Source organism: Papaver somniferum, chromosome 7, assembly GCF_003573695.1.
Source record: "Papaver somniferum cultivar HN1 chromosome 7, ASM357369v1, whole genome shotgun sequence".
NCBI classification, from domain to species: domain Eukaryota; kingdom Viridiplantae; phylum Streptophyta; class Magnoliopsida; order Ranunculales; family Papaveraceae; genus Papaver; species Papaver somniferum.
The window spans coordinates 256213808-256226124 of record NC_039364.1 but is presented as its reverse complement, the minus strand read 5'-3'; the positions used below and the strand labels follow the sequence as shown (position 1 = coordinate 256226124).

Here is a 12317-nt window from a genome sequence, read left to right as displayed (position 1 = left end):
GTGGTAGGTGATTGTCGGTGGTGGTGGCGGGAGGAGGTGGTGGTTATATATATATAGGTGATTATTAGGTTGGTTTTAGATTAAATTAGGTTAAGGATATGTTAGTCATTTCCACACTTTAGGACACCCCTTATAATGATAGGATAGATATTCTTATGACTTAGTAGTCCCCCACCATTTTTGAGTAGTGCCCAAAAAATCATTCTTATATTAAAGCGCAACTAAGCTGGAATAGCTCAGCTGGTTAGAGCGTGTGGCTCTTAACCACAAAGTCACGGGTTCAATCCCTGTAAAAAGCAAGTGAGGTTACATCTGCATCTGATAAAAGGCTTTCTTGCAACTCCGAATTTACCTATTTCATCATGTTAGAAATCCTCGCATTGTACACAGCTGAAATTTCAAACATCATTATATGTGCATTACGAGATTCTGAAGCCAGCGACGTTATTGGGATAATGGCCAGAGGAAAATACAGTAACCAGAATGTGACATTCACAAAAAAAAAAGGTATAATTGTACAAGAGCTCATTCTATATAAATTTCCTTTGAATTATAATTCAATGATCAAATGTGGAACAGTTTAAGACAATTTCTACTTGTATGTAAGCTCGGATTCTCCAGAACTCTAAAATGTGGTTCTGGAGATTCATAAAGAAAAAAAAATAGAAATGAAAACAAGACGGAGCCAACTTACACCTATAATACAAGTACAACTTGCAGTAATGTAAAAGAATTGTGGAAGCGTTTGATGTTGGAATGATTCTATCACAAAATGTTGGCTAACAACCAAATATGCAACAACAGACAGTAAGCTACGACACCTATTCTTGCTCTGGGACGACTCATCAAAATTCGACCTCCAGATACCCTGCAATCAAAAGATGAATCACATAATTGTAAGCAACTAGTGAAGGGATCAAGTAGTATTTACATCCTTAGCTAGAGATGGGAAAAAGTGAATTGTAAGATATTCATACACTTCATGTGGTGCCCAAAAATAAGTAGAAATAAAAGAACAGGAAAACTGAAAATGTACCAGATCCCGTCGATCCGATCAGCTAAAAGCTTTCCTTGTTTGGGGACGAGGCCAGATGTATTTAATGATTTGAACACATGACCTGCAAGAAAGCAGCTATGAAATCCACCCAAAGCTACTCAAAACAACTACTTTAAGAAAGTGATCATCTAGTACATAAAACTGCATTCAAACCTTTATCATCGTCAGTTTCAGGGACGTTGAGTAGCCGATCGGATTCGGAATCAATAGTTAGAGCAAGATGGTCACTTGATCCCTTCCTCATGGACCTCACATGAGCCGCAGAAGAAGAAGCAGCGGGGGATGTGGAGTTCCTTCCAGCTGGACCCTACATTAGCAAAAGTGAGTGATTTGTATAAGCAACTCTAACTGTCAAGACTAAAACTGGATACCGTATTCAAGGTATATGTGTGTATCGATCAACATAACAACCATGTATGGAAAGCTTAAAACCTAAGTCAAAATTGCTTACAATGGTTTCAATTTCAGATATCTCTGAACCAGATGCCAATGAAGGCCCTTCAAGTATGCTCCTATCCTGGACAGCATCTGATGGAGGCAGACCCTTACGAACTGGAACTTCAAGTAATGCAACTTTTGCTGACAGCTCATCCATAAACTTTTTGTTCCCATGCAATTCGACACCCAGTTCCTGGGCTCTAGCCTTTGAATTTTCAGATTCTAGGATTAGATCTTTGATCAGCTTTTCTAAAACAGGCAACAGATTTCTTACGGCAACAGATTTCTGTTCTTTAATTAACTCATCCCCTCCAAATTTCTGAATTATTTTCTCCAAATCAAAGGCTAACTTAGCTAAGTCACTCTTTGAATGTTCTAGCTCTTGGTTAATGCTAATAATATCTCCAGCTTCCTTTTTCAGATGCTCAATTTCCTGAACACTTTCTGAAAGTCTAGATTGCAGTTCTTCCTTGTCATGAGCAGATAATTCAAGCTGATGTTGCATCTGTGCAACTGTATCCACAACGTAAAAGAGCTTCTGAACAGGATCTGCCACAAAAGATTTCGTGTTCTTCAATTCTGACACCCTAAAAGGGATCTCAATTCCATTTATCTTCTCTAGAAGGGTTTGAATTTGGCCTTCTGAAAGAAGGCGGCCTTCTTTTTCTGAAATCACAAAGAGGATCAAACAAGTCATTAGACAAAACCAATAATGATTTACAGCTTAAATCTAAGGTTAACTTGAGTTTACATACCTTGACTTTTACTTGCTAAAGAAACGTGCAAGGACGATAGTTCTGCTTCTTTTTCCCTCAATACATCTTCCATGGCAAGACATTCATCCAGTTTAAGATTCATCGAGTTGCAGGAACTCTTCAACTCTTCTAAAGCAGTCTCCAACTTAGATGCTCTGCTTTGATGAAGATCCCTTTCTTGCGTGACACTTTCAAGGTTTAATTTGGTCCCTTCCAATTCAGTCTGTAAATCTTCAATGGTAACCTCACATGCACTATTTAAGCTCTCCAACTGTTTATTTTGACTTTGAAATTTTTTAGTAGCACTTAGAACATTCTCTAACACTTTAACACCTTGAGTGCCAAGTAAGGCCCGTTGCTCTTCCACTGCATCACCACCAGCTTTCCTTTCACCTGAGAACAAGCTAGAGTTCAAATTTTCATCTTCAAATCTCAGCTCATCAACAATATCCTTGCATGCAGAAAGCATCATAGTCACATCATTCTGAAACTTATCTATCACGCTCTCTTGCTCATGGTTATGAATTTCCACGTTTTTCACCTGCTGCTTCAAAGATTCCATAGTCTCAAGCGTTGCAACAACTCCATCCATTGTTTGCTGCAATGCTTCGGTGAGGACTGCAACATAGTCATCCATAGAACCAGAAAACCCTACAAAACTATCTTTGATCAATTTATTCTTCATATTGAAACCTTCTATGATATCTTTGAAATATGAGGAGATATTCTTAGAGTCCGCAGCACTACCCTCACTGTTGTGCATTGTATCGTTATGAAAGTTTTCAAGGTCTGTTGGAGAAAGATTTTCCAGGTGATGATCCTTCTGAAATATAAACATCAAGAAGCCGTATAAACTTTTGGAAAAACACATGAGAAGATCAAGGGAAGGAAATTGCAGCGAAGATCATATTATCAATAATTGTGAGGATAGTCGGCGGCTAACACAAAAAAATCTATTGTCCCAATCTTCATTTCATTTGAAACTAGAACTCGGAGATAGGGTCATTTATTACTTTGCAATGAAAAACAAGGTGTTCAAAGACATATATCAAAACTGTACCTCTGTGCCAGCTTGAGCAGGCAATAGTCCCGAGCCTTCCTCAACGAACCGATCTCGTATTCCTTCTAGAAGGAGGTGCATGTCTCTTAGGCTCTCAAGTTTTTTCTTAAAGCCTTGTGTTAATAAAAAGAGCAGCGTGCTATCTTTCATTAACATTTCTAGATCATTGAGGTGCTCCAGTAGCTCCACAGACTGCCCTTCGGAGGCTCCACGAGTTCCAGCCAATTCTTCCACGGATGAACTTAACTTTGCATTAAGTGCTGCTATTTCCTGTTCAGTATTTCTCTTTTCATTGACAAGCACCGCAATGTCATTCTCTGCATTTGCTAATGCATCTTCCAGAGATTTTATTGTTGTGTATGCATCTGATACCTTGCTAGCTTGAACGCTGGCTTCAGTTTTTGCTTCCTCTAGCTCCTTCTCCAAGAGATCTCTAGCAACTTGGGAATCGTTCCGTTCTTCAGAAAGCACGGAGGCATGCTTTTCCACCCGAGATAGAGCATCTTCAAGTGATTTTATAGTTCGATTCGCCTCTGCTAACTCACCAGCTTGAGAATCTACTCCTGCTTTTGCCTTCTCTAGCTCGTTTTCTGCAGCAGCCTTCTCCTCAACAAGAATAGAAATTCTTCTCTCGGCAGATGATACTGCTTCTTCAAGTGATTTTATACTTCGGTTCGCCTCTGCTAACTCACTAGCTTGAGAATCTACTCCTGATTTTGCCTTCTCTAGCTCGTTTCCTGCAGCAGCCTTCTCCTCAACAAGAACAGAAATTCTTCTCTCGGCAGATGATTCTGCTTCTTCAAGTGACTTTATAGTGGCAAGAACCTCTGTGAATTTTGTAGCTTTAAGTCCAGCCTCTTCTTTTGATTTTTCTAACTCCTCCTCAACATAGGCCTTGCTGACTTCGATGTCTTGCTTTGCTTGTGTCAGAAGAGAGAGATCTTCACTACACTTCGATAATTCATTTTCCAGTGATTTAATAGTTGCATCTGCCTCTTCCAATTTGCTGGACATTGAAATGTTTTCCTGGTTTACTGTTTCTAACTCTTGTTCCGCACGAGACTTGGCAGCTTGAAAATCATGATAACACTGCAAAAGCCATTTCACCTTTTCCACAGGATCCTCGAAAGTTGCATCAACAGTAATGGCAATATCAATTGACTTAACTACTATCTGCAAAGTATTATTGCTCTCTTGTAAGGACTGCTGGAATTGATCTCTCTGCTCTTTCATGGCCACCAAATCAGATTCTAAATTAGACATGCTTTCCAAATCAGGTGAAAGTTTATTAATTTGATCTCTGCACTCAGAAACAACAGACTCTTGCTGCTCCAACTTTTGCTTGAGGTTTTCAATTTCGATATTCCTCTCATCTATAGAACGTTTCAGGTTTTCCCTTTCTTGGACCATACCCTTGCCTTTCTTCACAGCCATTGATAGCTTTTCCCTAACCAAAGCAGTTTTATCCTCAGCTCGCTCGAGATCGTTTTGCAGAGACTTATTTTCATCCTTTAGTGCATCACTTTCTCGAGACACTCTTTCTAACTCGCTTGCCAAGTTCATCAGTTTCGATTTCTCCACCATCTCTTCTTCTAATATGTTCTCACATAGCACCAGTTTCTGATTCTGTATATACAGTAAACTCTGCATTCTCTCAAACTGTTCTGTGCCAAAAAGAGAAACCTCCGAAGTGGTACTGTTTTGCTCCTTGATCTTCTTAATGCACTTCTCTACAAGCATAGCAATGTCAGCTTGATCAGAGTCCTCCGGGTTTTGCATCTCAGAAGCCTCTAGAAACTTTCTTATTAGTCCATCCTTTTCAGATGAAACCCGGTGCTCATTTTCAGAAACTGCTTCATATTTGCGAGATAGGTCATACAATGCCATTTGAAGAGTACCCTTCTCCTCTTTCTCTGCAGAAAGAGACACACTCAGTAGGTCAATCTCATTACGTGCTTCAGCCAACTCCGATTCATGTAAGCCAACAGACACCCAAGCACTAGCAACTTCACCTTGCAACTTTGTTATGTCAACTTTAGCTTGTGAAAATGACTCCTTGAGCCAGTTTATCTGCGAATCCAAGTTGGAAGAGAGAACTGTTTCTGGCAGGTTAGCTGCAGATAAAACATCTTTCACTTTGTGAAATTCAAAAGAGATATCATCCAATTTATTCTTATGATCCACAAGCCATCTGACTCTTTCTAGTATATTCGTGGACTGATGTTCAGCAAGCATACCCTCAGGCAAGATGTCTTCAATTTCCTTGAGAATAGCTTCCTTCGTGGAGAGTAATTCCTGGAGTGTAGCTGTCAGATTTTGGCTTCTCACCAACTCCTCGGAAGTACCTTCAGCAGCTTCTAGGGAATTTGATTTCTCTTGTAATCTGTGCAAACAATCCTGAAGCTCATTCATCTTCTCAGCCAATGATTCCTGAAGTGAGACTGCCAAAATTTGGCTTCTGACCAACTCCTCGGCAGCAGCCTCAAGGGAATCAGATTTCTCTTGTAATTTCTGCAAACATTCCTGAAGTTCATTTGTCTTTTCAGCAATTGAGTGCTTCAGTGAATCCCTCTGCTGAACCAGTGCCTTACCTTTTGTGACGGCCATGCCAAGCTTTTCTTTTGTATTAGCAGACCTAACCTTTTCCTGCTCCAGTTCCCCTTTGGTTCTGATGGCTTCTTCCTTCACCACTTCTAACGTCTCTTTCTCCTTGTCTAGTTCCTTCATCAGTTTGTTATTTTCAGCTTCTAGTTGATTTAACTTTGCAACAAAATCAACCTCCTTTCTTTTGCAGGAAAAAAGCTCTTCACAGGCAACACCAAAAACAAACCCAAAATCCTTTTCCTCCGGTACATTGAAATCCGACCTAACCTCAGTCAAACATTGTTTGAGACCATCAATTTCAACAAGAAACTGATTATAGTTCTCAATCATTAAAGAGATTCCCCTTTCAACAAGAGATAACTTGTCACTAGCAGAATCATCCAACAAGTCCTCTTGCTTGACTATTGCACTAACAGAAACTAATAACCTCTTCAATACAACCTCTGCATGTAGGTTTGACTCATTATGCACTTCAGATGATTCTTTCAACGTCTGTTGAAGTGCTTCCATGTGAGATTCAACAGCACTTTTGGAAACCGAAAGGTCATTGACTTTCGCATTAAGATCCTCAATCTCTTGATCCTTCTGGAAAATAACAGTTTCGAGTTGTTTTACCACATCCCCAGACTGCAACTTTTCATTTAAAACACTTTCAAGACGCATGGTTAATCTGGAACAGTCACTGATCATTCTCTGCAGTGGAGAAATCAACTCATCGCTACTACCTTTTACCCCCTCCACTTTTTCTTCCTGATGATGATTCTCAGCTTGCCCTTCACCAGTCTCAACTGGCGAATGCTGACTAGTGATAACCTCAAGCTTCTGACGAAGTGTAAAAAGTTCTCTTATGAAGCCATTTCTTTCGACCTGCACCACAAATACAAACTCGAATGAGATATTTCCCAACCAGACGAAAACAAAAATATCCACATAGTTCAAATTCCCGACCTTATACTCATGCGCCATTGTGTCTTTCTCAGCAACAGTTTTATTCAACATTGCCCGAAGTTGTGAAACCTCATCAACAAATACAGGAGTTTGTCCACCATCCTCCATCGGCGAAGAACCAGATTCCTCTGTACCAACTTTCTCCTCTTCTGCTTCCACCATGATGTGATGACTCTCGTCCTGGGTTTCATTGATGGAGACAACAGGTCGTTCTTGTTCAACATCAATATTCTTCCTGTTATTATCCAAATCCAACTCATCTGAAGCATCAACAAACATATCTTCCTTCAGACTCTCCTGGGTTTTCATTATAGCATCCAATTCAGACCTCAAAATCCACAAATAAACTACAAAAAACCTAAAAATTCTAAAATTAACAAACAATCATAACCTACCTGATGATCTAATTTGGTAGCTGGTGGTTGCGTTTCAGCGTCTCCAGCATTAATACTGTGGTTAGTAGCAAAACCATTTGGTCCTTCCTCAGCTGCCGAATCAACATCTTCAGATGAAACCCCTAGATATGGAGTTGACTCAGTAACTTCAATTTCATGTTCATTTCCGTCGATTCCCCCATTTTCAAATACCATGGAGTTCCTCAAATCTTCATGCTTTTCTGAACTGTCAGACATCTCAGTCCTCACATGAACCTAATTTCTTATCCTAACAATAAAATATGCACACAGAAATCAATTGAAAAAACACAATAAGTGAGTTTTTGAGACAGAAACTGATAAGCATAATTAGCCAAGCATATGCGAGATGCGTTTTTCCAGCAGAAGAAAACTGGTAAGCATAACTAGCCACATGCATGTGTGATGCATACAATCTTGTACTCCATAAAAAGACTCATTGTCTTGCACAATTTGGCATTGTAATAGTCCCGTATATGTCACCATAGAACAGCTAAATTGGTTTGTTTTTCATTTTCTATATTTCCCAATAAAGCAAATGTGTATCCCTTTCCCAATAAAGCAAATGTGTATCCCACACTAAGCTGAAAATCACTTGATCTAAACAGAAATTAACCTTATCCAGGACTATCATATGATGGAGTTCCATAAACTGACAATCACTACTATACGTACATACAACATCAAACGAAAAAAAACCCGAAAAACACAAATATTAGTAACCTCACACTCTTCTAATGGTACCGTGTTTCTGAAATTACCTAAAGTTTCTAAATGTCGAAACCTGGAAACCCAAATTGATCGACAAAGCAAAAGAGAAGTTGAACGCAAAATGCCACAGGACACTACCGAGATTACTATTTCAACAGAATACAGCAACGATATAAGAGAAGAAGAAGAAGGGACATTAATACCTGATGATAACTGGGTGCACCAGTGATATGAGGACACTGGAGACAATCATATACCCCAGTCCCCAGGAAATTGTATTCTTGACCTGGTTAATAATTGCGGCAAGGAATCAGAAGGTGATATCTTGTTTGGAATTTACATAAATAACTAAAGTTCACAAATTAAATTTCTTTTTAAATCCAGACAACGAACAAACTGGAGTTAATAAATCTAAACCAGAGATTCAAGTTTTTCCTTGATGAAGAAAACAACAGAGAGTTTCCTGGCTTTATTAAATCATACAGCTATAAGAAACAACTACTAGCAACATGCTATCAAAAAATTCTTTCAGGCAGCATGGCAAACCTTCAAGTATGAGAAAGTTGCACAAAGTGAGAGTTCAACTCTCTGGTAGATAAATTGAATAATATGTAGTTTTTTTTTTACTGAAGAGTGTGATGGTTTAATGAAGCTTCATATCATGAAAACCATTTGATGCAAAGCTTAGACGCGAAACAGTAACATTCCTAAAGGAGGATAAATTATGGCCATCAGTACCATTGCCGGAAGAGAGTTCCCAACAGGTTAAGTCAATAAGCTCGTACAAACATGATAGATACAGTTCCCATAATCTCATATTCAAATCAATAGACCCTAATAAGTAATCTGTAAGCTGAGTTTATTGTTGGTCGACCAAAGGGATATGGTTTTAGGTTTCAATGTAATTCGTCAGTAACCAATTGGTTTAAGTTTTGCAACTTTTTTTTCAATTTCATCACAATTCATGAAATTAAGATGAACTTTGAGATAATTAATCAAAATTGATGAACAATTTCCTTCAACTACAATCAAATCAGTGAAAACTTTCCCAAAATCGATCGGAAATGGATCAATTGCAGTATCTTTTTCATTTATTCAAAAAAATAAAAAAATCAATTCAAAGTTCCAAATCACAAGCAATTTATAAGAAATAACGAACCCCATTTCACTAATTTTTTCTTTGAATCAGTCTAACTACAAGGTATTTGATTGATCAATCGAAAAAAGAAAAAAAAAAACTGTTCTTGAGCTATTCGGTAGAGATGACGGGTACTTACTATTGTTTTTATAATCTCTGAGAAATTGATCTTCTCTGAATCCTCACAGCTGAATGGATGATGTAGTTTTTGACAAAGCCCGTTGAAAATCTGTGGAGAACTTCAGTAAAGAAAAATGGAGAAACATTAGGGTTGGGTTTCTGTTTCAGGAGTAATTTTTATAAAAGGGGAAGTTACGATATTACCCTTACTTTTTTGTACATTTTGCTTACATTTGTATCACGGATGAGAAACAGCTGGAAGATCGAAAATAGGTACGTCCTACAAAGAATAGCCCGTTTTAACTCACCAGAAGTGGCTTTTTGAGTTATAGAAGTCGAAAAGTCAGTAGTCAATTTAGTTGTCAAATTTCAAAACGGTTTCTAGAAGTTGAAAAGTTAACTTTTTATGAAGCAAAATAGTATTGTTTCTGAGCAGAAATCAGAAGCAGATTCACATCCAAACACGCTAGTAGGCTTTTTGGATACACATCCAGAAGTTGTTTTTTTGACTTCTGAAAGTAAAAAAATCAAAAATTAGTTTGGGTACACAATTTTAGAATGACTTTCAAAAGTAAAGAAATCAACTTTTTGAGCATAATGTTTTCGCTTCTGACTTCTACTCCTGACTTATACTTCTGGTATCCAAATGCACTATTAATATTTTTCTTCATCTAATTTTGAATTCTTATACTAGTGTTGTCTCCATGCGTTGCACGGCCTTGAATCGGTTTTCCCAAACTTAGAAGCAACATAGTCAAACCGCAGTCTCAGGCTAATTGGCATTTCATAAAAAGTTATGAAGAATTAATAATAAGATATAAAGAAAGATTGATGACCAAATGAACTCGCAATTTCACTTAAATGGTGCAAATTTACTCGCTCAAGTATAACATTACGTAACTGATTTATCAAGATCAAAATCAAAGTGGGCATAATCGTAAATATTCTTTTATACCGTCTAGTGTGTGTGACGCACTTCACTAATAACTACAAATATGGCATTGGGATTGTGGGGTGCATCCGGTTGAATGATTACCTGCATACCTTGTGTTGCATGTGAGGTAGTTGCTTTGTGTTGTTATAATTCTAATTGATGTTAATATAAAGCCAATAGCGACTAGACTAGAAAGACAAGCCAATCAGCAACTCGGTCTGCCACGTTAGCATCCGATCAGCTAAGTCAGGCCTGAGTCACGTGGTTTCCCGATTCAATTCATTGTTTTGTGTCTTCGATATCTTCTTCGTTTCAAGTCAAAATTGAGTGATTTTTGGCTCATTGCGATCGTGTTTCAGTTACCTACAAGATGTAGACAAAACTTTATGGGTTTGAAAAACTTTTGTGTGCACTTGGAGCAGCAACATGATCGAGTTCAAGATCAGGATTGCTTGGACACTTCAATATTTATCCTTGCATCACATTGCAAGCACCTAAAGCCTCACCTTGCACGTGAGCACTTAAATCTTGCTTTTATCACAAGCATAAAATCTCACCTTGCACACGAGTATAAAGACTTTTACTGATGCAAGCACAAAGTCTCGTCTCGACTACGAGCCTAATGCCCGATGTTGGTCCAAACACTCATACGCAAGCAACATCCAGCCTGACCGCGCAGCGAGCGCTACATCCTTGTTATGCTGCGAGCAAAAATCCGTGGGCCACATCCACAAGCACACTACATTCCACTCAAGACTCGACTAGCTCTCGAGCATCACAAGTCCAATACTTGGCAAAAAAAATCTCCCCTAACATGTGGGGAAATTTATTGCAAGTTACTTTGTAATATCTCTACTCACGCTTGAGGGCAAGTTACGTCATTGACGATCGACATAAAAGGACAAACCAACTTCGTAACCCCCAACAAGTCGGGGAGCCCGCTAATCAAGCCCGCCTAGTCCATGAAAGAAGATTCCTAGAGTTTTTACATGTCGTGTTTCCCAAGAAGATTGCATAAGACGTATTTTCACAATTTTTTAGAGTATTAGGAGTGATGACAGGAGAGAAGGGAAGGGAATTAGGGTTTGGTTATTATATTTAGACGTGAGTGCCTTGGTGTCTGATATGTACGTGAAATTGCAAAATAGATGAAAACTCTTGATTCTTATTGGTCGGGGGCCATGAGTTCTAGAATTCAAGCTTTTCACCTAACTTTCAACCAAAGGCCACCAATTCGTCCTCAAATTACTTAATAGTTCTTTACTTTTTTTCTTTACTTTGCTTTATCTTTTTTTTTTTAATACGAATTGATTGTCTTTGCTTGCTCCTTAATGATTATTAACTAATTTGATGAAAAGAAAATTTTAAACCAAAACTGACGCCATGTAATACAGATAGGCGACGAACCAGTATTAGTGAAAGGTATGGAATGTTGTGGATAAATTAACATGCTTGTTCACAAATAAAAGTAATAAATAAAAAGAAAAACAAGAAACAAGAAACATTAGTGACGAAATGATTAGTGTAAAAAAAAAACATTAGTGATAAAATAATTAGTCAAAAATAAGAAACGGTTCAAATAATTCCAACCATATGTTACTCTATCCAAAGCCAAAACTAATACCATAATGTTGATGAGTATTAATCTCTAAGCCGAAGGGCTTACAAATTAATAACATCGCAACATCATCTCGTAAGTGCAAAACTTATTACTACCAGATAAAACAAAATAATCAATAAAAAGTGATCAACTGACATAAGCTCTCATAACCTACTACCTGGGAAATGGTTTTTTGCTCAATGTCACCTACAATTTAATGTCAAACACTCTAAATTCCATATTAATAGTGTTAATTAGAGCACTGCTCGGTCGAACTTGCAACGTTGCTATCTCAAGCTTGTTTTTCAAGATTAGGTGATCAAAACTATAAGTCTTGATTTCTAGTCTTCTCATAGCTAAATTGGTTAGTGATATCCTTAATACGCATAAATTTCTAGGCTCTGGAGTTTATTTATTGCAACTAAAAGATTTTCCCATACCCCCAAACTTAAATCTAACATTGTCCTCAATGTTTCCAATGATAAAATTAACAGCATGAACGAGGAGAAATTGTTACCACTTGAAGCAAAAAGGGTTGA

At 38.0% G+C, this 12317-nt stretch overlaps 1 protein-coding gene across 2 annotated transcripts; it reads right to left on the bottom strand.

Annotated features, from left to right (window-relative positions):
• Positions 1–513: 513 nt before the first annotated feature.
• On the bottom strand, positions 514–9380 carry LOC113300171 (myosin-11-like). Of its 2 annotated transcripts, XM_026549370.1 has the most exons (10): positions 9264–9380; positions 8190–8272; positions 7258–7525; positions 6863–7159; positions 3311–6781; positions 2251–3073; positions 1509–2161; positions 1211–1364; positions 1037–1118; positions 514–868 (listed from the first exon to the last, which is right to left on the bottom strand). In XM_026549370.1, exons 3-10 carry the CDS (start codon positions 7492–7494, stop codon positions 766–768), a joined length of 5820 nt encoding a protein of 1939 aa, XP_026405155.1. In that variant the 5' UTR covers positions 7495–7525; positions 8190–8272; positions 9264–9380; the 3' UTR covers positions 514–765. The 2 variants fall into 2 exon arrangements, with proteins under 2 accessions (XP_026405155.1, XP_026405156.1); XM_026549371.1 differs by lacking the exons at positions 8190–8272; positions 9264–9380 and having other exon boundaries at positions 6863–7122; positions 7258–7397.
• Between the last annotated feature and the right edge of the window lie 2937 nt (positions 9381–12317).